Genomic DNA, 27,580 nt, shown 5'->3' on the forward strand with positions numbered 1-27,580 from the left:
TGGAGGTAGCAGAAATGAAGATGTTGAGGTTCTCGCTCGGAGTGACCAGGTTGGATAGGATTAGAAATGAGCTCATTAGAGGGACAGCCAAAGTTGGATGTTTTGGAGACAAGATCGAGAGAGCAGACTTCGATGGTTTGGACATGTTCAGAGGCGAGAGAGTGAGTATATTGGTAGAAGGATGCTGAGGATGGAGCTCCCAGGCAAAAGAGCGAGAGGAAGACCAAAGAGAAGGTTTATGGCTGTGGTGAGGGAAGACATGAGGGCAGTTGGGGTTAGAGAGGAAGATGCAGGAGATAGGCTAAGATGGCAAAAGATGACACGCTGTGGCGACCCCTAACGGGACAAGCCGAAAGGAAAAGAAGAAGAAGAAGAAGATGACAGTAATGCCCAGTTTTGATCTGCTCAGAAAGCAAGTATATTAAACAATTTGACAATTATTGTGGTTGTAGTTTGCATACACTATCACAAAAAATGTTGAGAAACAACAAAAATAATAAAACAAGAACGCTACTGAATGAACTATTTCTCTAATACTGACATCGAGACATTACTTTTACATGTTGAGAGTGCTTTCTCTTCTGCTGGATCTGATTAGAGTATGCAGGTGTACCATGTTGTGGTTAGTGAATGTGTATGATATTTTATTGTTACCTGGGGCAGCGATCGTGAGTGCAGGTAAGGGCTCCGGTTAGGAGCCGGGGGTGTTTGTTGTGGGGGACTGAAATAGGGCGGAGTTCCCTGATGGCTTGCCTGCTGTTGTTGGCTATAGCCTGCCATCCCCTGCTGGCTGTATGGTGCCACCTGCCAAAGCAAAATATCACAGAAGGGGACATTATTAGGGTCAATATTAGCTTAAAATGAAACGCAGTGCAGGAAAGCCGTTAGCTCCAAATTACCAGCTTCCATTACATTTATAATGACAGAAAAGAAGAAAGTAAATACATAAACATCCCACAAGCGGTAGCACAAAAGGGCTTGTCTCCATTTTCCAATTAATCCGAATGTCCCTTGGCCAAAGGATCTCAATTTAGCTTGGCCAAGCTGACGTCGGACTCCCAGCAGTGGTGTGCCTAATGAACTCCCACTGCAAAGAACTCCTAACGCAATGTCCTCTGGCTCGCCAAATGTGTCATCCTCTTCAAATTATCTCCATCTCGGTCGGATCGCAGCTGGGATGAGGTGTATGGGATAGTGCGGCACGCCCGTCCTAGGCTGTAACACTAATGAAGGACATGTGAATGAGCTGCGGCCTTCCAGGGCGGTGCAGTTAGAAAGTAGCGTGCCAAGCGTCGCTCTTGCATTACTGCTGGTCTGGAGAGAGAGGCTGGCACAAGTTGGCACACATACAAATGTAGTCTTAATCCTTGCATGTCATTTGTTATGACTACAGACACAGCCAGGTGCTCCTTACCCCTCGAAGGATTTCTGTGGAGGTGTGTGCTGTCTCCCTCACACACAGACACACAAAATCCAAACAGATGACTAAACATCATTTACAGTTGGCGGTGAAGCAATACGACGACGCTTTTCATGTCATATTTTCCTCCTCATGTCACGTTACTTTGTTATTTAATCGTTCACGGCATCCAACAAACAGCCCGTCCAAAAGCTCATTAAAAAGACGGTGGAAAGGCTGTAATTCGCAGTGGGTGCAAAGCTCATAGTCCACGTCCACCTCAACCTGACAGACCCTGAAAGGTCCTCTTAAATCTTCTTTACAAAGAGAAAAGCTCCCACAATGATTTATAGCTACAATCAAGAACGTGATGTAACAACTACTAAGGTCTTGTAAGATCAAAAGCACATGCTGCACATTTGTACTTCTATTGGGAAGGATATTAGCGAGGAAACCCACTCATAAAAGTCCAATTTCAACTGATGGCCAGAGTGAAACATGATGAGGCTCACTTCAGCAAATGGAGATTAATACATGTGTAATAGTTCTGAAGAGTACCTCCTTTGAGAAGGTGGTGAAAAGAAATCGTCCGTGGACATTGCCACAATGATGCTTTCAATAGCGCTGATTGGGCAATATAGAATACATTTCACTTCAATGGGAATTTGATTAGAAAGGACAGGTTAGTGTGTGTGTGTGTGTGTAGAGCTCACTGTGTGAGTGTGTCATCAGCCCTTCGAGACAGACAGGGTGAGATCAGTCTCGCTGGCAGAGAGGTTAATAGCGTGGCCTTGCTCGTGCCAACAGCTCCACTGGATTCATTATTGCCAGCCAGGGCAACATAAAACACACACACAGATACACACATGCACACGCACTCACGCACACACACACTTTTGTGTTGTGAATGCCTTGAAATGCACTTTGCACATGAAGTTATGTGTATTTATGTTTTCAAAAAAAATGACACGATTTTTTTTTCAAAGGCTGTGTTTGGAAGGGTCTGGGGGGGCTGCTCGGTTTGACGTCTACAAAAGTGGGTAGAACAAGAAATAAGGAAATGCGCCCCATGGTGAGACAAACTTGCTCAGCCGCATTGGTAATTGCCAAAATAAAATACAAAAACAACACACCAGTATGCAGATGGTACTGAACCAAAATATTTTCAACACTACAGATATTAATGTTTTAATTATATTATGATAGATAGATAGATAGATAGATAGATAGATAGATAGATAGATAGATAGATAGATAGATAGATAATAGATAGATAGATAGATAGATAGATAGATAGATAGATAGATAGATAGATAGATAGATAAACAAAGCATATACAGTAAAGAAAACAAGTATTTGAACACACTGCTATATTGCAAGTTCTCCCACTTAGAAATCATGGAGGGGTCTGAAATTTTCATCGTAGGTGCATGTCCACTGTGAGAGAGATAATCTAAAAAGAAAAATCCAGAAATTAAGACCTGTTAGTCCACTAAGCTTGTGGTATCGACACACATTATATAATTAAACGCAAACCTCTATCTTAAGAAATGTATGGTACTGCACAGTTAAAAAAAAAGACCCATAACAAATTTGGCAGATTACAGGACATGACTAATATCAAATGATGGCCTGTCAACAGTCCAGCAATTAAAATAACTTCCCCAATTAAGTATTTTTAGAAGCTTGCGGCCTACTTTTTCATTTGCAGTACATTCACAGCCACAGAAACACACGTTTGGTCGCCTATGGAACGTACCAATACAGAGCAGAGTATACAGATGCACCTTGACTGAGAATCTACACTTAGAGATAAGAAGACTCGGTGTGCTGGTGATTCTTCCAATAAAAATGATGCCTGCACCCAGAAAAAAAGTCAATTTTCTGCCTTTCTCGCCAGCCAGGTGCAGCAGAAGCAGAACATATAATGGTGTGCTTGAGCCAATATCCCCAAATGTATACAGTGTCAGATGTAATGAAATGACAAGAGCTTGTTGGTGTGAAGTGACATTAATAGGGATCCTGCGAAGCAAATAATTCACCATAAACTGCAGGGACAATGTGATCAAATACACCGTAAAAAAAGCAGAGGACATAAACACATTGCTAAACCTAGAAGAACTCAATCAAGAAAGGGGTTAACAACTGAACAAAAAAAAGGGGGGATTTCCTTGGAAATAATATTTTAGGGGTCTTCCTCCAGTCCTCCATTTAAAAATCAGAACAATGTAGGAATTGTTTTTTATTAATTGGACCATTGATCAGGAGACAATGTCACCAAAGAGGCATTATGGTAGGTTGGCGCCCCAGCCCACAGGTAACGCCTTTCAGAGGAAAGATGAGCTAATGCATCCTGTAAACCTACCACGCCAACCCAAAACACACACACGGTACACACACAATTTAGTCAGTTTTACACTAAATAAAGCACAAAGAAATAGCAAGAAACTGACAGCTAAATGCAAACGACAGGTTTGAAGATTAAATGAAAGATACGCGAGACAGAAAGGAGAGGAGATAGATGGAAAGAATGTGTACTTATAGCATTGCATGAAGTGATGTTTGACATGATAAGGCAGTGATAGTGACGGTGAGATATATGAACACAAAGTGGAACGACAAGGGAGGGTGGAAGAGCCCAAGCGCTGGTTTGGAGACAATGGAAAAGAATGTTAAATGACATGACGTCATCTTTCAAGGCCACTTAAGTCTCAGCATGAGTCTACACATACAGTAGAAGTAAATATGCGGTAACTTGCCTCACCTCAGACGCACAATCGACGAAGCTCTAATTCAAGAGTAATCAAACACTCGGCCTTCATAAAAACAACTATGCTTAATTTTGACTGAGTCTCAACAATATGCTATATGTTTATTAATGATGTTTCCAGAGTGTAAATTTCGCACATGTCTCCCATTTTCCCTCGATGATGTCCTAAAAATGGTGTTGTTGAACACCATTATAAATTGCAACATGTGTATGTTTTCATACAGATCTAGCATTGTTTGTGATACTATAAGTGTTGCACCTAACTGTGTCCAGGAAGAGTTGGTTAGTGCAAATTTTACAATCTAGAATGTCAGGAACTTGATACCGGATTAAATTACTCCTACACCAGATTAAATTGTTTCACAATTCAGTTCATTTCATCTCTGTAAAAGTACAGCATATACAGTACCAATCACAACAGATCATACAATAACATTAAATGATATAGTCCCCATTTCCATATGACATACTAGCTCCGTACAGTATGGTGAGCAAACGCTTTGTATATTGTTTCAGCACGTATCTAATACAAAACAAGACTAAAGGCAGCAAATACTTGAATGTTTCAGGGATATTGGGTGGTGCGACAACTCTAACGATGCAGGTTACAATATGGATTATTATGATAGCAATTTGTCAACCGTCACCATTTGACCACCGCAATCAAGAGCAAAAACAAGTTAGTCTGATGAAAATGGATTTGCTCGTCTCTTATGCGGAGACAGAAATACCAGCGTTGGCTTTTGGGATGCAATCAGCCCGAAACAACAAGTGTGTGAATGGGGATTTGCATCAACAGGCTCATGATTAAACATCAGGAAAAGAAACAGCACTTGTCACCATCTTCGCATCTCTCCCCCAAGGTGACGGCACTCTTTATGCTCCGTACCTCCTTTTGATCTCACAATCTCTCCTTCCCCATCCTCGTACATGAAGGGGTGGGGGGGTATTCATGAAGGAATGAGCTGTCCTTGGAGGAGGGAGATGGCTGTGCTTTGCAGAACACTAAGATGGACCAGCACACAAAATAAACATTCATCAAGCATAGTGTGATAATGCAAAAAATATATGTACAGTAAATATATACATTACAGCAGTTGTACATTATACTACTTACATCATTCTGACAAAAGCTCAACAGCTGATTTCAGTTCCTGTATATTGTGAGATTCTCCTAACTGTTTTCTTTACATCCATCCATTTTCTTTGCCACTTATCCTCACCAGGGCTGCGGGGAGTGCCGTTTGTCCACGGGCAGGAGGTGGGGTACACCCTGAACTGGTTGCCAGCCAATCGCAGGGCATATACAGACAAACAGTCGCACTCACAATCAAACAAAGGGGCAATTTAGAGTGTCTAATCAATGTTGCGTTGCGTGTTTTTGGGTTTAGGGAGGAAACTGGAGTGCCTGGAGAAAACCCATGCAAGCACGGGGAAAGCATACAAACTTCACACAGGCGGGGCCAGGATTCACCCCGGGTCCTCAGAACTGTGAGACCAACGCTTTAGCAGCTGATACACCGTGCCACCTTTTCTTTACATGATATATATATATATATATATATACTATCTTAAGGAACCATTGTTGTCATAGTTCCCTTGTTCTGCTCAGTCTCAAATCCTTGTCACATACATATATTGTGGATAAAAGTTCGTAAATGGCATTTTGCCGCTGGCTGGCTTTGACTTGTGCTGTTTGTGTTTGCACGCAGACCTGTAAAAAAGACATTCATGAAGGAGGTTAATGTTTACTGTGCGTTCACGCTCGCTGTCAGCGAACTTCCATTTATTCTTGCAGGTTTTCGCAATGGCTCTGGGCCCTTTGTCACGAATCACCCCCCCCCCCGCCTCCTTCACACACACACACACACACACACACACACACACACACCACACACACACACACACTAAACTCCTGACCCTAATCAGAGGCCAAAAGAGGCAGACGGCTTGGTTATGAAGACGGATGGTGTAAGCGAATATGATTCATTGGTGAATCAAAAATGGATCTGTAGGTGACTCAGAGGGAGCTGCCAGGGTACAAGCTACCTCATTATAAGAAAGCTTAAAAACTGTATTTTTTCGGTTACTCGATCTTACTTGGTGGCTCCAACTACCGGGGACAAATTCCTTGTTGTTTCCATACTTGGCCAATAAAGCTGATTCTGATTACTTACTTATACTACTAAGCACAAAACTCTCCTGTGTGACGTGATGTTTCTGTACACTATATGTGGAAGTCCAAAGTTAACTCATTAACCAGCATCACCACAAGCTATTACACTGAAGGCTGCCCAGGTTGCTGGCACTCTAATGTGCAAATATGTTGAAGGATACTGACACAGACTGTCAAGTGGCTTGGATTCAGTACAGATGCTGACAACTTTGAAAGGATCAGGAGCGCTACTTCTCATCTTCACAACATTTGTCTGTTCCTGAGCCAAGTGATTTCAACAATGACAGAGTAAAAGCAACAACACTCCATAAACTTATTTAAAATGATACGATTTGAGGAGACGCAGTTTCCAAACTGTCCTCAAATCAATTCAGCATTTCTTCTGGGTAAAGGAACTGTAAAAAGCAATGGTTACTTTGTGGACCAGGAGGCAGGGTAACCTCCCTTCTCATACCAACAGTGATTGGCTTTCGAAACAGGACATTGCGTTGCCCACTAATTAGATGAAGTCATGTCACAAACATGCTATTGACACACCTGTGAACTCTTGCAAACTCTGAAAAAAAATGCACGTCTCCTTCACTTATTGCTGAAACTTGATTTAAACTGAACCTGACAAGAAGACAGTTTAAAAGTTTCCAGATGTTTTGATCACTTGTCATGTTTTTTTTTTTTAAATATCCCAAGGGTCAAGAATGTTGTCCGATTTGTTACATCCTACTTCCTTTATTTTTGTAAAAATGAAGCAGTTTGCACGGTCATAAACCGACTTTGACACCTCAATTAAGTAGGTTGGCCCGTTGCTGTCAAATGTCAGTGCGTTAAGCGACAGCCTACAAAGTGCGCAAAGTTCATCCCCTCCCCAACCAATTTCCTCAGAAAAAGATGGGCACCAAAAACAACTGCAATTATGTGTAACTGTGAATCTGATCATGATAAATGTTTACTCCCATGTGTATATATTTCAAGATAATGTATATCATTATAGCACTCTTACAGTATATATACCGGTAGCTGTAAACATGCAAGCATTACAAAAATACCGTAATTTCTCGAGTATAATGCATCCCGAAGTATATTGCGCACCCCCAAAGTCGGCCTAAAAAAAATCAGGAAAATACTTCTACCAATGTACAATGCGCACCACCAATTTCCTGCTACCCATATGGTCAAAATATTGGGAGTTATCTGTATATATATTTTGTTAGGTTTTTACTTGTATTGCTTTTCAAAAAACAATCATGTACAACATTCATTAATAATAATCATTGTGCACGTGTTGATGTAGCCATAATATAATATCGGGACAACCCAGAAGACACGCTTGTCCTGGTCCCTGTAATTGTCAGAACAGAATCCCTCAACCAACTAAACTAAATGCTCAATAATGGCAAAACATTTTATTAATACTGTTGATAACACATATTACAGTCTTAAATAAATATTTAACACCGTTTGACTGAAACATTTTTTTGCATTAAATATTTGTGCAGAAAACATTTGTGCATAGTGCAGTTTATCCTCTACATTACACATCCTTGGCCAAGACTTCAAAAGCAACTTCTGGCTCATCTCCACTCTGAAAAATATCCATCATAGCTACCTTTGGTGACTTGGTCCAGTTCTGGTGCCTCCTGAATTCATGAACAGTGATCCTATTTTACTCCCACTGCATGTCATCCTCTGTGCCATCCATGGCATTTGTGGAGAAACATTTTTTTTTAATCCCAGGAGTTTTGGTTCTGCAGCGCAGCTTCTCGGGCATCTGTGGCTATCAAAACAACGTGAGCTTAAACTACGTAGAATCGAGGGTAATGGGCACATTTAAAAAAGAAAAAAGCGACCATTTCAATTGTGTGCGCTCTCCCATTTTTTCATTTATTTATTTTTTAAATTTTTTTAAATGTGCCCATGACGCTTGCATTACGTAGTTTGAGTTCACGTTGTTTTGATACCCACCTCAAGCCATTCAGGCAAGCTATTGTTGTTTCGGACTGCCGCACTACTTACGGGTTGGCGGCGTCATCGGTACGAGTGATGACACATTTATTTTAAAAGCAGCTGCACAACTAGCCATTCTAGTTGACGTTTTTGTCTTGGTTTAAGTTAAAACAAACTCACGGGCAGTCGTTTCTGATCTTTGGTGCAGTAGCAACAAACATGCTACGCTAATGATCGTAAAATGCAAGCTCCCCGATGAGTTCATACAGTTCAGGTTGGGGGCGCACATTACCGTAATATATATAAATGTGTAACATAAGACATCGAATATCATTTCAAAATGTGTATGTATACCTTGTACACAACTATACAATGTCATTGTATTTTGTATTTTTCATCCATACCTAAATATAATGCGCTCTATTAACTTTTTGAAAATATTTTGGGAAAAATTTGCGCATTATTTTCGAGAAATTACAGCATGTGTACATGGTGTGTACATAAATACTGTGTATCCTAAAGCGTAAACATTCACCATATCAAGGTTAACTGTGAACATGTATGTTTTAAAAGAAGCATTCAGTCATTTACTCATCATCCATAGCCCTCATCCTCATTAGTACACCATGAAGTGCTCACCACCAATCCCAGGGCATACAAACAACCATTCCCTTTCACATTCGCACCTAGATGCCATTTAGACTTTTCAATTAACCTACCATGCATGGTTTTAGGAGGTGGAAAGAAACCAGAGTATTTGGAATAACAACCAGGCAGGCTCGGAAAGAGCATGCAAACTCCACACAGGCGAAACTGTGAGGCAGCTGTGCTAACCAGTTATTCACTGTCCCGCCCGCACAAACAAACAAATCGTAACCTCTTTTATTCCAATCCATCACCAATTTGATGACTGAGTGATGCAGAGCCACTCAAGTGGTGTATCTCTGCGTTGACGATGTAACTTGTAAGATCTTTTTTGATGATCTTTTTTCACATCTCAGCTCTTATAGACTTGTAGAAGAATATTTTAAATAATCTGGATGAAAATTGAGAGGAATTTTCATTGGTGAAAAAAAGGGCTAATCCCCTTGCAAGGCACACTTTCTTCCCCGTCTATTTTGCACGCTCTCTCCATCTGGCTTCACTTTCATCTCTGCTCTTTTATCTCATCAACAGACATGTATAGAGAACCCAAGACAGGGAGCAGTGGGCATGCAGATCTCAGAATCGAGCAGTTTGGGATGTTTTATGCCGGTTGCTTGCATTCAACACTAAATTGTATTAAATCCTAACATCAACTCACCTGCATGGGTGAGCAAGATGGGGTTTGCAGCTCATACAACTAATCCAAGACAAAACAAAAGGTTGTGTTGTGTCAAAAGGCAGAAACCACTCACTGCTATCATTCATTCATTCATTTTCCATATCCTGCACAGTTTCACAGTTGATCTTATCTCAGATGATACTATGGACTGGTCGCCAGTTAATTGCAGCACATTTAGGGGCTTACTCTCAAGGAAGTTAAATTCACTTGACAGCTGAGGCTAGCTACAAATCATGGAATGGGGTCTTTTCCTGACACTTGCCATTGAAATCCTTGAAAAAAGAAAGACAAGTAGCCGATGCGTTGCATAATTGGGTCGTCGAGATGTGCAGATCTCTTTGACAATTTGAAGGAGAGTAGCCAGAGGAGGAGATATATATATTTTTTTAATGCTATATGAAATAAATCCAATAAAAGTCATTTAAATAGAAAAATGTGAGGGTGGAATATCCATCCATTCTCCAAGCAACTAATCCTCACGAGGGTCACGGGAGTGCTGGAGCCTATTCCAGCTAACTTTGGGTGAAATTAAGATTTTAAAGAGCATGACAACACAAATGTTTGGAGTTTAATCAATGAAAATGAGGGTGCAGCTACTGTGTCTTAGAGCAGGCTTAATGCCTGAGATGGAAGTGGAAAAAAAGACAAAAAGAAACTTAAAAAGATAAAACTGAGAGTTTCAATAACTTTGATTGCTCTCTTTTTGCAATAGTATTACTACACATGGCATGTACTGTCACTGCTATACTTACTTGCCTTTGTAGTGTGTAGGAAGAAAAACGCTTGCATGGACAAGGCCAGATTTGATGGGAAACGCCCATAATTGGTCCACCCAGTGGACACAGCTCGCAGAAATTACACTTATCTATGTCTGCCCAGTCAGAAGAATCACATGGAAGAATATGGCCCGTACTGGATAAACAAACCAGCAGTGACATCCACATAAACTTGCAACTTCAATTAAGGTGCACACAAATAACGTGCAAATCCCACTGAGAAAAGATTGCACTGAGATTTCAGCCCATCTTAACACGACGCAGACGTGCCAACTACATGCTCCACTGTTGGAGGGACTATTTTTTACATCACAAAACCTATGGTCAGTATGTGTGTGCCCGACCTAACTTAAGAGGACATTAACAAAAACTCTCTTATCTGCTTTATTGAAATAAATAATAACATCACTTCAGATGAGTAAAATGGGAGTGATTTTCCCCCTCATTTTTCACTTAATGGCCATGTAGCATTGGCTCGACGTTATGTCTGATTGGCTGAGAGCCACTCCACAGTCGAGGGGCAATAAAAATTACAAATGAGAGCGGGCTATTAGAGCCATTGATGTGCATAGGCTAGCTTGCTAATTAATTGATTCTGAAACTTCTGCCAGGAGAAAGGAACCTTTAATTAATCAGCCTTTTTTCAAATTGATGTCTTTTCTTTCAGTTTTTTCCTCTGTCCTTTTTAACCCCACCTGTACACCCCCGCGCCACCACCCCTAATGTGTTCTGTAATTGTGGGGAGAGAAATCTCGGGCCCTGGTGTGTCAGCAAAGAGGGCAGGTCTGACTTCTGGAGGAAATAGTACAGGCACAAGTGTGTGACCGTGTGGATGAGATGGGTACTTTGAAAGCAAGCATTCAATATTTCAAGAGCTTTTCAAAAAGGGAGGGGGAAAGAGGCTGAAGTGGTTCCCTTTGCACCCCCAGCCCTTTTACTCCCTCTAGCCTTCCTGGCAGAGGGGCTGATTTATTGGGCCTCCCAGTCATCGGTAAGAGGCTGCAAGCAATGGCTGCATTAACCCCCGAGACAACCCCAGCACCCAGGGGCCCCTAAGTGCTTCCAAGTGGCCCTTGCTCCCCCACACTAGTGAGAAACCCCCCCTTCACACGCACAATCAATGTCGTAAATTACCCATCTTTCTCTCACAAGTCAATATTCCACGGGATGATGTTTGGACAAGAGATTATTTTACAGGCTGTATTTCAATCCCATCGCTGAAGTAAATTTCAACAACTTCCATGATCAAAATTAATGCAGTAGTATTAGTACACAATGAGAAAAAGTGGCAAATATTTTAACTGCCTGCATTACATTGCTGTACATTCTGATATGACACTCCTTCTAAAAGACAGAAACTACAATGCGTGAAAACCTAGAAGTACTGATGATGTGTTTTAACAATATTTACCTGCTAAAATGTTTTGATTTTTTGTGACAACACCAGAGAATAGTGTAATACGAATGGGCCTGGCAAAAACGAAAACTGTGATGACAATACTAAAACTCAGCTCTGTAGTCTCTGTGCTGTCAGTCATTCGACAAAAGGAATTACAGCATTTACCTTGACACATCACCAAATCATCTGTTCCTGTCAGAGTTAGGGGTGAGTACTCAAATGAAAGTATTGTTTTAGCAGTTAACCTTTTTTTTTTTTTTTTTACACTCATTCAAAGTTAAGAATGTTAAAATAAAACTCACATAGCTCTTGCACCACTTGCCTTCACCAATCCCCTTGCATAAACCAAAAGTCTGCACGTCAATCACATGTCATCAACAGGGTTTTATGATGGTGACAATTTGACGCCAGTGTGGATTAAGGAAATTGTCAGTGGGGGAAAATAACCAAAACATCACAGAACAAGTCGTGTTCTTATATAGTTTTCACAGTTGCTTATAAATATTAATCACATGCAGGAGGAAATGCTGATGATTATGGTCCTCCTTTAACATAGACATGATGTAAGCAGATATTGTATGTATATGGATTCAACAATAGAACCCAAACACAAAATGTGTGCCCTCCTTCTGATAGCGCTTCCTGCCTCACAATCAGTACACCACTTAAAGAGGTGGCTGGGAGAGATGTTATTGAGAGCTCTATTACCGTCTTTTTTCACTCTCATGTAGATTTGTGCAGCTGAGGCAGGTGACCTCAGCAAAATATTTGCTGCCTTTAAGTGCAGATCTCATAAATCATTTATTACACACAGTAAATGGGCACCGTGGGCTCTATTTTCATATACGGCACATCTGCGACAGGCCACAAATGGTGCCGTGTCCTGATTTTTGAGATACTTGCAGGGTTTGTTGTGCATCTCCAGTCCGCGACAACCATGTTCCGGTGCGTGAAGGTGTGTTCTTTGACAATTTGGTGACACATAGTCTGTTTAAATGTTTGCCTCTTCAGACCATGTCTAAATCTTGGTTCTGTTGACCTAATGCCATTTTTGGGATATTTGACAGACCTCCATCAACATTTGTGGGGTATGTGTCAGACATTTCATTCATAAACCTCTTTCAATTATCTATATCTATCTATCTATCTATCTATCTATCTATCTATCTATCTATCTATCTATCTATCTATCTATCTATCTATCTATCTATCTATCTATCTATCTATCTATCTATCTATCTATCTATCTATCTATCTATCTATCTATCTATCTATCTATCTATCATCTATCTATCTATCTATCTATCTATCTATCTTGCCCCTAGGTGTTATTGTGAGTGTGGCTGTTTGTCTCAATCTGCGCTGGGATTGGCTGGCAACCAGTTCAGGGTCTATCCCCTCTCCTGCCCGTTGACAGCTGGGATAGGCTCCAACACTCCCCGCGACCCTCATGAGGATAAGCGGCAAAGAAAATGGATGGATGTGTATATATATATATATATATATATATATAGTAGTATACTAGTGTATAGTATAGGAACAGTATAAACAAAACCATTAGGATTACATGTTAAGTAAAATTAGATATTCCCCCAGAATTATTTGTAACTGTGAGATGCTTCTACCTATATCTATCTATAATTAGCCCAAATGGTGAACAATGTGATAATGTAAAATAAAATTCAGCCAATCCAGGTGCAATATATCACACTGTAAGAAAGTTGCTCCTGTTCAACATAAAGAAAACAAAAAAGAGAAAGTGTTGGCTTCAACCCGTAGTATGTGTAATGGTAACATAAAGCCAAGGCTTTTGGACATATTCACCTTCATTCATTCATGCAGGAACTCACACACGCCTCCCATCTTCACGACCCAAGATATTTGTCTTTATTTGATCTTTCTCCCAGTCCTTGCACCTTCCCCTTAATTGACAAACAAAATCAGTCCTATCCAATCAAAGCGGGATATTGCAGACTCTTCAAAAAGTGGCAAAAATAGTCGAGGTGACATCAATAATGCAGAAGAGGACTCCAATCGGGGAGTGCCTAAAACGCTTAATGTAAAAAAAATCATAATCTCGTCTAATGTCAGAAAACTGCGCTGAACTGTTACCAAAATTCATGTGATATATACTGAAAATTAGCGCTCAAATGACTGATGTATCCAATTGTTGATACTCTTATTTGAGAATTGATTCTTGAGCGCAAAGGTCAGATATCAGAAGGATTCCAATATCAGTACCAATCTGCATATCACTAACAGTCACATGTATGCATTAACAGGAGGATGTACAGTCTCTAAATTAGCTCGTTCGCGTATTAGCTGAAAGCTAAAGGCCAGAGTTTTTCCTGAGCATCATTCCTCAGATCTGTGCCTATGCTTGTCTCTTATTACAGGATTAAGCCAAATAACCCAGAAAATGTGCCGCTACTGTAAATGTTAGTGAGCTGGAGGGTTAGAAATGTGCCAGAGCATGTGTGTGAATGCTTGTACGATCATGAGCACAAGTATGCACTTCCTGTTAAAATGTTGCTGTATCACTGTGAGACCTCTAAACATCCAGTATCTCTTAAAAATGAAAACCCCTCCCCATTAAAAAAAAACCATATATACTTTAGTACATCGTTTCAAAGGACAAAATTGAAGAAAACACTGCTATAATATAATGTTAACTTAGGGGTGTTTTCTAGTTTGTTCCCACCAATTTGAGCATTAACGTCTTGTTGAGCAGTTTTGAGGGGACAAAATAGTTGCACTTTACACAGCTACACATTATACATGTTGCACATTGACTACTTTACAGGGTTTAGTAGGGTCATTTCTTCAGTGTTCAGTATATAGAATATTAACAAACGTGAGGGGTTTGCTCACTTTTGTGAGATACTGCAGAACTGAGAGGCCTGAAAGATTAAGGTTGATTAAACCCAGTATCAGCCCTAGCCTGTGGGCGTCTGTTCACATGGACACCAACAAACCACCAACCCAGTACAGCAGCCGTTATCACATGATTTCAAGGAGAGGTCCTTGTATAGTGAAATCTGTACAGTCAAATGCCTGGACAAATGTTGTGCCATTTGGAATTCAACCCAAAAAAAAGGGAAGTTGTGCTTCTAAAGACATGCAAAACTTCAGATATGGCAGCCAATCTCAGATTAACTCGTTCCAAAGCAACCAAAGAATTCTGCTTTATTCAAATCCCATTTTAAAATTGTCATTGTGCCCCAAGGCAAAGATCCTATTAAACCGCAGAAGTTCCACACTGTAAGATTGTAACTCCAAACGTTTCTTCAGTGTGAGACAGTCGCAGGTCCCGCAAAGCCTTCACATACCATTGACCTACATTCCATCAAACCATCCATCCGTCCATTTTCTTTGCCGGCTATCCTCACAAGGGTCGCTGGAGTGCTGGAGCCTATCCCAGCTATCATTGAGCTACAGGCGGGATACATCATGAACTGATTGCCAGCCATCTGCAGGTCACAGTGGGACAAACAACAGCCGCACTCACGGTCACACCTAGGGGCAATTTAGAGTCCCCAATGAATGCATGTTTTTGGGATGTGGGAGGAAACCGGAGTGCCCGGGGAAAACTCCAAATCGCCATGGGGGGAACATGGAAACTCCACAAGGGTGGGGCCGGGATGCGAACCCTGGTCCTCAGAACTGTGAGGCCAATGCTCTAACCAGATGCACCACCATATCACCATTGACCTACATTTTCAACCTAAATTTAATTTTATTTATCAACAAGAGTCCAATTCTTCTTTCCCTACCGTCTTTCTTGACTGCATTGTTCCAGTCCGTAAAATGGTAGACTTTTGTCTCACCAGCCTTCAGGTTCGATGTGCCGCCATTTTCTTTAACCATTCTGATTTCAAATTCTTCCATCAAATGCCAGTGAGCTTTTCCACATCAGCATTCTTTCATCCTAACTAGTAAAGTCATCAGCGACAATCTAAATTTTTAACACCTAATAATCAGCGTGTGCTGTACCCATTGTGCGATACATTAAGAATATGTAATTGTACAAAAGGTGAAATTATGCCACGTTTTAATAGAGCTTTTCAAGCAACATGAATGTCAGTGCAACTGGGTGAGTTCCATTGTACGCAGAAGCTCTGCAAAATGCCCAAAATAATGAGGCTTGCACACACTTTAAAAATATGAGTATCAAATACTATATTTTGCAATAACAGTGCATTACATGCATGTAGACAATTCAAACGACATTATGAACAAATAATCAAAAACAGACATTTGCAGTTATTGTGGCCAAGCACAATTATTTACACAGTATGCGCGCAGTTAACTCGCTTAAGGAAGAAGGATGAAACAACTTACACGGTTACCTCCCCCTCCACTTGATGTTATGCAGTTATTTATAAAAAAGTAGGGCTTTAGCTGGCTTTAATCATAATGAAAAACAAAAGACCTTTTGTCCATCTGCTAAACCCCAACACACACCTACACACACACGCACGTACGCACACACTAAGCACTTCACAGAGGTAGACACGTATCGGTGACACGTTGCCTGGCAACATCGCAACATGTTTGGCTGTGACAAGCTGAGGTCTCAGCCCTGAGGCGCAATGCATCATGGGGGATTGTGTTGCCAATCCAGCCGCTGTCAAGACAGCAAGGCTGACATCCTGAACTGTCTTTGCAACAAGTGACGATAGGATAGGGAAAGCTATGCGGGTCCTCTCACTGATGTTATGACACACACATTATCTGCATCTTACAGTTTGTATTTAAAAATTGGCGATTGACTCCCCCCCCCCCCGCCCATGTCTCTCAGACATGACCTCTGACCTTGCTTCTATAGGTGGGGCTCATTACTCTCAAGTGAGCGCGTGGGATTAAACCTCATTACGGTGAGCTAGATCCTTGCAGCTGCAGTAATGCAGTCAATGCGGTAGTGGTGCTGCGTTTAAAGCCAGTGCCAGATAATTAGAAACTTTAGAAGCACAGTTCCCATGGCTATAGCCAGAGTGAACAACTAATTCTATTTGAACTAATTACGTTCCATAGCACTATGCTGTGATTGCTATGCTGGTGCTCAGACTCCCCTATGTAATACGCCAGAGGAGCTCAACACTTAATAGTACCACGGATGTATTTTTGAACGTGTGAGTGACTGTTTGTTCTGCCATTTAGTCCCAACCCACAGACCTGCCTCAGCGTCTTCGCACCCGCAGGCACCTACCGTCATTCCATGTCTTCCATTCGGTAAAAGCTCTCTGCAACCTCACGTAAAGCTCCATTTTGAGTGTGAGGTCATCATAAAAGCATATCAGTGAGCTCAGAGGTGGGTGGAAATGAGCTATAACTGTTCCATTTATTCAAGTAACTTTTTGGATAAATTGGATTTGACGTAGTAGTTGTAATGCAACCTGGATTTTACTTTTACTTGAGTATTTGTGTTAAGAAGAACTTTTACTCTGTTATGCTGAGCTATATTCTGCTCGTATTTATTTTTACTCGCAGGATCTATGTTGGGTTTTCACAGAGACGTGCCACATGACCCTTTCACCAATCAAGCCCAACTTCTACTGCCCTTTGACTCCATTTGGCCAAACACAGCCAAGCGGTCACATGACAAACAGTCTCCTCGTGGCCCCACACAGAAGCAAAATTTTGATGAAATAACATAAGAGGAATTTATAACCAAAATGGTCAGGCAGGTGAAGAAATTATTTCTAGTCTAATCTGCAAAGCACGCACAGCACAGAGGATTAAATTAGCAGAATGCATGTTGTTGTGGAGCAGGGGTGTCAAACCCATTTTAATTTAGGGGCCACATCCACCCCACCTTGATATCTTGTGGGCCAGACTAAAAAAAGTTCCAAGTAACTTCACACCCTTTTTAACTGCACATTTAATTATTTAAACTATACAAGATACGCACAAGTGTGACTTCGAGTTACACAAACGTTCCAACACTTCACAGTTCTACAGTGATTGTGTAAAAATAAAAGCATGAGTTTCAAAATAATAGTTTGTATGCATGAATAAATTCAAACGTGTTTAACAGGGAGAACAATCTCCATGGGGTGGATTGGAGTCCTTGACGGACCAGTTCTGGCCTGTGGGTTGTATGTTTGAGTCCCCTGTTTTAGAGTAATGCAACAAATGTTTGAATTTCTGATGAATTGATGAATCCAGCAGTTGAAGTTCAATATAATCAAATAAAATCTCAATTTCTACCCGGTGAACCAATTGTGCTGTTTCATGTGTGAAAGAAAGTTAATTTAAGACTCTAATCTATTGTGGGTGGATTTGCATTAGTTTCTGTAATAACATGACAAACTCTTTAAAAGTAATATTGAGAACATTTGAATATATATATATATATATATATATATATATATATATATATATATATATATATATATATATTTCTGTGCGTGTGTGTGTGTGCATGTGTATTCTAAAATACTAGTAATCTCCCAGTGCCTTCCTTTCTTGGCAGCACACGGTCTCTCTCTTTCTCGGTCTCTATCACTCACTCATTCAGTGTTGTCTCGCTATATTTAGAAACTCACTCTCCTCGGTGTGAGCTGTCCAAGTCCAATGGAAACGACCAAGCTATGACAGTAAATAGCAGGCAGTGGCAACATAGGACACAGTGCCCCTCTTAGTGTCTAGTGCACCCTCTCTTCCAAGCAGACTTGTACACGTTTACCCATGTGCGCGCACACACAATATCCAATATAATACGAAGCTTGACTTCATCCAGTAAATGTTCTTTTGTGCACACAATCCAGCTAATACCAAACACACGCTTACCAAAATGTTCACATACATCCTTCTTGTCCAAAATGAGATTTACTTATGACTCCATAAAGCAAACATGCGAACTATTATCTCCACCACAGGCTTATTGTGTTCCACAGAGGCGGTGTGACATTTGTTATATTGTAAGTAATGCCTCGATGTTGATGATGGGGACAGTAATCCACACGGAAACGCAAATGTTTGTGAATAAAAAGCAGGCAAAAATACAAAAAGAAAGTTAATTGAACAAAGATAAAGGACAAAGGTACAGTCCATCGTCTGCACCAATCATCACCTCACTCGCACCACTGCGAGTCGCAAGAAAAGTGAGTGATGAGCAGAAGTGCCACCCGTGATGTACACCACCTGTGATACATGCTGCTTGGTAATTCAGACCTTGTCTCAAATTGAACCTGTAAAGCCTTCAAGGGGGAAAAAATATATTGCTACTGTCTGTTGACAACCATGTATGTCACCTTTATGTTTTTCTTTTTTTCCAGGAGCAAGAAAAAAAAAATCCTTGCTTCACGGTGAAGCATTGCATAAAACCACAACGACCACAAACGACTGTTATTAGACAGCTTTAGCACCGGAAACATAAATCTATCTTTTCACACTCACCACATCAGACGTTGTACGTTTTATGTGAAATGTTAAAGCGGCGGACTTACAGTATGTATGAATGAAATGGGGGTTTCCACTGACAAATATATACATGGGAACCACAAATCTCCAGTTTTTCTCAACTTGTGACAATGGTCACAATGTCATCCGAGCAATGCAAACATCAAAATCAATTTTGAACCTTGCCCAGCAATACTTTTATTGTCACTCTTTTGCTCAAAGCATATTCATCAGCAAAGGTTGTTAAAGAGATGGGCCCGCATTCATTTGCGAGTGTGTCGCACACAGGACAGGAGAAGCCAAAGGAGAAATACTCCTTTCAGACCGTGGTGAGCAGTCAAAACCAGCAAGGCATTCTCTGCTGATCATAAAATGTCAGTGACATCACATTTACAACTTGAATTCTAAGAGACTGCATTTTGTCAGAAAGTCAAAATCAGTAAGAAGTGGATTCACACGGTTGTCATCAAACAGCGGATAAAATATATACTGACCCGTTAGCTCGCTCCCCCGCTCGGTGGAGCTCGCTCGTCAGACTCCGCGTCATTCCGCCTGAAGAACCATCCGAATATTCAACATTATTTACAGCCACCGGTTCAAATCTGTACGGAAGTATTCCTCTGTCTTCCCGATCAATCAATAATGCTATTTTTTCATCAGATGAGGATAAATCCAAGAAATCAGCACTGGGCATAATGGTGTCACATGTAATCGAGCGTTTGGAACGGCACATAACACGCCACATCCGCACAAATAGGTCATTTGAAAATTTGTAACTGTCGATAATAATCTTTTCAAAACACTATTAAATAAGAGAGGATTTAACATCACATTATCAAGATAGAATACATATTACATGACCTATTTGATACATTGTTACTCCAAACCACTGGAATTTTCCTTTAAATGACAACACACTTTTGGTTTGTCAACATACCTGCTGCTGAGGAAACTGCATGCTGCCCATGGCCATTCGACTTCTTGACTGCATGCTCATTGGATAACGCTGCGAGGGAGGCGGAGTATACGGCTGGCCGGGAGGGTAAGGCCCGCCCCCAGGCTGCTGCGGGTTCGAGTACGGATTGTTGGCCATACCATAAAGTTGCGAACGCTTCATTGCCATGAAGTCCATGGAGGACACCTGTGGAGAAGCAATTAAACATTTGAACAAGTGTGGTATTCAAGATTTTATATGTGTGTGTGTATATATATAAACATACAACATTAATTGAAGGTTCTAAATTGCCTGTTCGTGTGATTGTGAGTGTGGCTGTTTGTCTCTATGTGCCCTGTGATTGGCTGGCAGCCAGTTCAGGGTGTGATGATAAGCAGCTCAGAAAAACGATGTGTATATATATATATATATATATATATATATATATATATATATATATATATATATATATATATATATACATAAGAATAATATGAAATTACATCAGCCATTGTATGGCACATTGCAGAATTTGAGATAAGTCCATTAAGTTCACACCCCTCAAACCACAACAGCAACTGATTTATGTTATAATTACAGGCTGATTGGAGACCTTAAATGGATGTCTGCAGGTCATGAAGGAACTACAAACGGAATTACTTAGCAAAGATGTTTATTGCATTGCTACAGGGAGGTAACTTAGCTGTAGGAGGTCCAAAATAAAATGATTTGATTATAACACCTCTTTATTATAGTGCCTGAAAAGGTTTTATGAGCTGTAAAAGTGGTTTCAAGCAACAAGGAATAATAGCAATTAAAAAAAGAGTTAAAACACAGACCAACAGGACCAATAATCACTTGACAATACTGCTACCTCACTTGTTGTTGCTTACAGAAAAGCAGCACAAAATAGTAATTCTACTGTTATGAATAATAAAATAAGGGACAAGCATCAAGTGACAAAGAAATTCAACTTCAAGGCAGTCAAGGCAGTCAAAGCGGCAGCTATCCAATGAGCACTGGCGAGAGGAGGTGTCAATTCATTTCACAGCAAGTACAGTAGTTCAATGTCTTTTTAAAGGGGTTGGGTTCGGGGGGTCTTGGTGAGACACTGGAAAATTCGGGATCAGTCCAGGCTAATCTGTCACCTGTAGAGACGTGTTTGTGTGTCGGGCGGGCTAATAATGCCGACTTCCCCTGTGCTGCCTTTCTTCTCTCAGACTTTCACCCTTTTGTCTCACGGTGTTGGATCATGTGTGATTTATGACATTTTGTTCCTATTGTTCCTTACACATACTTTCACTTTTCTCCTTCTCTTGTCTCCACTGAGCATAATACACACAGACACAGACACACACACTCCACCACCACCAACCCCACCCCGGCGCTGCCAACTCCCTCCTCCCCAGCTCAATATCACCTTATCGAGTGTGGAGAAGAAATTGCCACTGCCTCATATTGCCGGGCTAATATCAAGAAGACGTGTCAGGGGATGGTAGCACTTTATTCAGCGGGTTACGTGCAGACCATTCGGCAGTCTGGCTTTTAAAGTGGTTTTGTCTACTGAGGCATGTGTTTGGAGTACTTTGGGCTATTTCGCAGTGTGAGGAAGAAAAGTGTGCGCAAAAGGGTGTTTGGGTAGTGAGAGGGATGGCAAAAGACAGCCAGAAAGGGTGTGAGGTGAGAACACGGGGGGGTCTGAAAGTTGTTTCGCAGCATGGAGGTGTTTGAGGCCCCATGTGAGAGAAGCTTATATTGCAAAGGTCAACAATAGCAGAATTTCAAAAGTCCAACTGGAAAAAGGACAGAAGGCTGTTTTTCCAAGATGTAGTTTATGTAAGTACACTGGCATTATCCTCTTTTCTCAGCTTACTCCTCACATTAAACTGGCAGGTCAACTTTCTTCCGTGTCGGGGTGGCCAAAATACAATTAGCGATTCAACCAAAACCTTCAAGAAAATGCACCTGTATTACAGCGTGGACATTAATTTCACAGAGTATCAAAGCTAATTTGGGTCTTAATTTTAGTTTCTTTACTTCCAAGCATTATTTAAAAAAAAACAAATACCCAGTGAGATCTCAGCAAAACTCACTACCTTGAATGAAATCGCAGTGTTGTCACTGTCTTTGACTTTTCGACTTTTGTACCACTTATTTAAAATGAATAAGTACCAGAGATGCATTATTCGCCTTGAGGATGCTAGTGGAAAAGTACAGAGAAGGTCAGAAGGAGCTACATTGTGTCTTTGTGGATCTAGAGAAAGCCTATGACAGAGTACCAAGAGAGGAACTTTTGTACTGCATGCGAAAGTCTGGTGTGGCAGAGAAATATGTTAGAATAGTACAGGACATGTATGATGGGAGCAGAACAATGGTGAGGTGTGCCGTTGGTGTGTCAGAAAAATTTAAGGTGGAGGTGGGACTGCATTGGGGAACAGCTCTGAGCCCCTTCCTGTTTGCAGTAGTAATGGATAGACTGACAAATGAGGTTAGACTGGAATCCCCTTGGCCCATGATGTTCGCAGATGATATTGTGATATGCAGTGAAAGCAGGGAGCAGGCAGAGGAACAATTAGAAAGATGGAGACATGCACTGGAAAGGAGAGGAATGAAGATCAGCCCACGTAAAACAGAATATATGTGCGTGAATGAGAAAAGTGGAAGGGGAAGAGTGAGGCTCCAGGGAGAAGAGATAACGAGGGTGGACGACTTCAAATATTTAGGCTTACAATCCAGAGCAATGGTGAGTGTGGTAAGGAAGTGAAGAAACGGGTCCAAGCAGGTTGGAACAGCTGGTGAAAGGTGTCTGGTGTGTTATGTGACAGAAGAGTCTCTGCTAGGATGAAGGGCAAAGTTTACAAAACAGTGGTGAGGCCGGCCATGATGTACGGATTAGAGACGGTGGCACTGAAGAAACAACAGGAAGCAGAACTGGAGGTAGCAGAAATGAAGATGTTGAGGTTCTCGCTCGGAGTGACCAGGTTGGATAGGATTAGAAATGAGCTCATTAGAGGGACAGCCAAAGTTGGATGTTTTGGAGACAAGATTTGAGAGACCAGACTTCGATGGTTTGGACATGTTCAGAGGCGAGAGAGTGAGTATATTGGTGGAAGGGTGCTGAGGATGGGGCTGCCAGGCAAAAGAGCGAGAGGAAGACCAAAGAGAAGGTTGATGGATGTTGTGAGGGAAGACGATGGCAGTTGGGGTCAGAGAGGAAGATGCAGGAGATAAGCTATGATGGAAAAAGATGACACGCTGTGGCGACCTCTAACGGGACAAGCCGAAAGGAAAAGAAGAAGAAGTATGCTGAACTTATATGACATCAAGAATGTTATTCAAGTATCTTGGAACAACCATTAACTTATCCTTAATTTCATAGGTCCCTAACAGCACCAATCAACATCAATCATGGTCTGGATTTTTCTTTAGTTCAGCTCATTTGGTAACACTATATTCTATAAGCTGTATTGCTGTCTAATTGATGAATTTTACCATAAGAAAAATCTACTCTTCAATACCTAAAATCATGGAGTACAATGGCAGGAGGCAGTGCATATAAAAGATTTGCACCGTTCTAAAGTAAGAGCAGATGAAAGAAGAGAAAGCGAAATAAAAAATGAATGTCTTATTTGTAGGTTCTCGTATCATACAGAAAATTCAACAAATTCACAGTAATACCAACCAACCCTCCATTCAGGATTGAAATGGGAATAAATAGCTATATTTCAAAATAATTCCTTGAACATTTCTCATGTACCGTAGGTCTCTAGGGGAATTAAACAGTTGAATTTTTTCCCCATTCTACAGAACATGTTGACAAAAGAGAAAAAGAATGAGACACTAATGATCAGCGGCTTCCACAGTCAATCAGAAAAAGCCTCACCAAGTATGACCTCAATATGAATCATCTTCAAAAAGGATAACAAGACATCATTAAAAAAAAAAAAAATCCAGTCCTTGTCCTAACCCTACAATTAACAACTGTCAGCAACAATGTGTTCTCAGTGGTTCATGTTACATTTTTTTAAAAAATAAAATACCTCATTGTCACAAACCGGACTCAAATATACAGCGCAATGCAACAAAATGGGTAACATCCTCCCTGAATAACACATGCACCTAAAATACACGAGCCCGCTAAGCTGTAGTGGCACTCGCCAACCTCCAAAAACCACTCAGTTCACTTGCTACAGTACATCTCAAGAGCTCCTCCACTTGTAACTACTGAGCCAACTCAAGTAAATCCCCTCACACAGCTGCCAAGTGTATTACACACACAAACACTGGCTGGCAAAAAAAAAAAAAAAAATGTGAACTGCAACACTTGAAATGCACTGGAATCAGAAAATAACTTCTGGGTTTTGGGAACGGAGAAGTGGATGCGCGATTAAACGCAAATATGCCCGCACACACGGGTGAGGATTTGTCAAATAAAGCGGCTGGAGTGAAATTACACAATGCAAGCAGACACATCAGTCCATCTTCCGCATGTGACATTATCAACGGAGCCAGTTAACTCTCCGCCTCCCCAAACACAACCTCATATCTGCCCTCATGACAAGTTCCACTAAATGAGATTTCGGTCCACTGAAGGCTTCTTTGAGATATGCCAACCGATTCCCCCAAAGCACAAGAAACATTTCTTGACAAATTGAAACGTTCCTTTTTTCCTCCCCGAAGAGAAATGAGTGTTCTTAGGGGGAACATATGAATATGACGTGAACAAAATCATGTTTGTGCGAGGGGGGATAGTAGATTTAAAAAAAAAAAAAAAAATTGTGTTTTTCATTTGGCTCATCTGGGCATGCTAACTCTCAAAGAGGAGAGATGGGGGCAATAGAATTTCAACTGCTAAATTTAAAATTCAATTTATGAAGTCTTTTCTCTCAATCGCATTTTCACTCTCAGGAGCTTCCCCCCTTTTTTCTTTGCAAAACAAAGCCATTACACAGAACACAGTGAAATTACTACAAGGGTGAAACCTGCTAAATTGCTTTTCTGACTTCATTTGACAATGGTTTTATTTTAGTAAAACAGATTTCACCCGCTCTTGCTTTTATGTAGAGAATTATGAGTAAAGACACAAAAGGCTCGGATATTTGGATTAGGAGGCACAAACACAATCCTGGTCAGTGCTTCCGATCCAAATTATTTTTGAGAGAAAGCAGGAAAAAAAGACAAAATAATACTTTGATTGTGGTCTTCTGTTTCAGAAAGACACCATTCCTAATTCATTTTTATACGATAGATAGATAGATAGATAGATAGATAGATAGATAGATAGATAGATAGATAGATAGATAGATAGATAGATAGATAGATAGATAGATAGATAGATAGATAGATAGATAGATAGATAGATAGATAGATAGATAGATAGATAGATAGATAGATAGATAGATAAACAAAGCATATACAGTAAAGAAAACAAGTATTTGAACACCCTGCTATATTGCAAGTTCTCCCACTTAGAAATCATGGAGGGGTCTGAAATTTTCATCGTAGGTGCATGTCCACTGTGAGAGAGATAATCTAAAAAGAAAAATCCAGAAATAAAGACCTGTTAGTCCACCTTTAAAAGTCCACCTCCACTCCATGTATTATTCTGAATTAGATGCACCTGTGTGAGATCGTTAGTTGCAGTTAAAGACAACTGCTCACCCCATACAATCAGTAAGACTCAAACTTGTCACATGGCCAAAGAGCTGTCCAAAGACACTAGAGACAAAATTGTACAACTTCACACGGCTGAAAAGGGCTCCAGAGAAATTGCCAAGTGGCTTGGTGAAAAAAGGTCCACTGTTGGAGAAATCATTAAAAAATGGAAGAAGTTAAATATGATGGTCAATCTCAATCGAAGTGGAGCCTCATGCAAGATATCAACTTGTGGGGTCTCAATAATCCTTAGAAAGATGAGGAATCAGTCCAGGACTACATGACAGGACTTGGTCAATGACATGAAAAGAGCTGCGACCACCGTTTCCAAGGTGACGGTTGGTAATAAACTAAGACGTTATGGTTTGATATCTTGCATGGCACGGAAGGTTCCCCTGCTTAAACCAGCACATGTCAAGCCCCGTCTTAAGTCTGCCAATGATCATTTGGATGATACAGAGGAGTCATGGGAGAAGGTTTTGTGGTCAGATGAGACCAAAATGGAACTTTTTGGTCATAATTCCACTAACCGTGTTTGGAGGAAGACGAATGATGAGTTCCATCCCAAGAACACCATGCCTACCGGAAGCATAGGGGTGGTAGCATCATGCTTTGGGGGTGTTTTTCTGCACATGGGACAGGACGACTGCACCGTATTAAGGAGAGGATGTATGGCAGCCATGTATTGTGAGATTTTGGGGAAAAACCTCTTTCCCTCAGTCAGAGCATTGAAGATGGGTCATGGCTATGTCATTCAACATGACAATGACCCGAAGCACACAGCCAGGAAAACCAAGGAGTGACTCCGTTAGAAGCATATCAAGGTTCTAGTGTGGCCTAGCCAGTCTCTAGATCTAAACCCAATAGAAAATCATTGGAGGGAGCTGAAACGCCGTGTTTCTTAGTGGCAGCCCAGAAACCTGTCTGATCTAGAGAAGATCTGTGTGGAGGAGTGGGCCAAAGTCCCTCCTGCAGTGTGTGCAAACCTGGTGAACATCTACAGGAAATGTTTGACCTCTGTAATTACCAAGAAAGGCTACTGTATCAAATTTTAACATTGGTTTTCTCAGGTGTCTAAATACTTATTTGCAGTTGTATCACACAATTAAATCGTTAAAAAAATCCTACATTGTGATTTCTGGACTATCTCTCTCACAGTGGACATGCACCTACGATGAGAATTTCAGACCCCTCCATGATTTCTAAGTGGGAGAACTTTCAATATAGCAGGGTGTTCAAATACTTATTTTCTTCACTGTATATATATATATATATATATATATATATATATATATATATTATATATATATATATAGTACGACGCAGTCCCAGCATGATGTCACATCTCTCCTGCATAATTCGAGAACTTTCTAATGTGGAGTATAATATTCTTGTTTTGGAGTAAAACAACACATAATTGGCATTAAATGACAGAATCAAACTGTGCAGTACCAACCAGATCTGATAACGCTGAGAAGGTTTTGACATTTTTAATCAAAAATTGGAATTTTCCACTCCGTAAGATTGAAACTGATTTAACAGCAGAATGATAATGTAGTCTAAAACAACATTTTGGCAAAGTTCTGCTTTCATTGGGTTAATGAGTATTGATTTCCATGGAAACATAGATAATCCACCTTCCATGGAAAAGCTAAGCTACAAAGCTAATTTCAAGTGACAAAACCTGAATGTTTCCATATGTTTGCATCGGTACGGGGGTCTTCCTGTGACCTTCATGATGTTCTTTATGGGCTGCAAGCTGCTTTATTGAGCAACAGGCACTTCAGAAATGGTATAATCCT

At 40.7% G+C, this 27,580-nt stretch overlaps 1 protein-coding gene across 3 annotated transcripts in view; it reads right to left on the bottom strand.

The window, feature by feature from the left end:
- arid1b (AT-rich interactive domain 1B) overlaps nucleotides 1-27,580 on the bottom strand; it is a 196,833-nt gene that overhangs the window by 142,894 nt on the left and 26,359 nt on the right. For all 3 annotated transcript variants that reach the window (XM_061843427.1, XM_061843426.1, XM_061843428.1), the window contains exons 2-3: nucleotides 20,127-20,330; nucleotides 655-804 (exon numbers count right to left, since the gene is read on the bottom strand). In XM_061843427.1, coding sequence (XP_061699411.1) covers nucleotides 655-804; nucleotides 20,127-20,330 — 354 coding nt within the window. The remainder of the gene's footprint in view (nucleotides 1-654; nucleotides 805-20,126; nucleotides 20,331-27,580) is intronic.

The sequence above is a fragment of the Syngnathoides biaculeatus genome, chromosome 15 (assembly GCF_019802595.1).
Source record: "Syngnathoides biaculeatus isolate LvHL_M chromosome 15, ASM1980259v1, whole genome shotgun sequence".
In the NCBI taxonomy this organism is placed as follows: domain Eukaryota; kingdom Metazoa; phylum Chordata; class Actinopteri; order Syngnathiformes; family Syngnathidae; genus Syngnathoides; species Syngnathoides biaculeatus.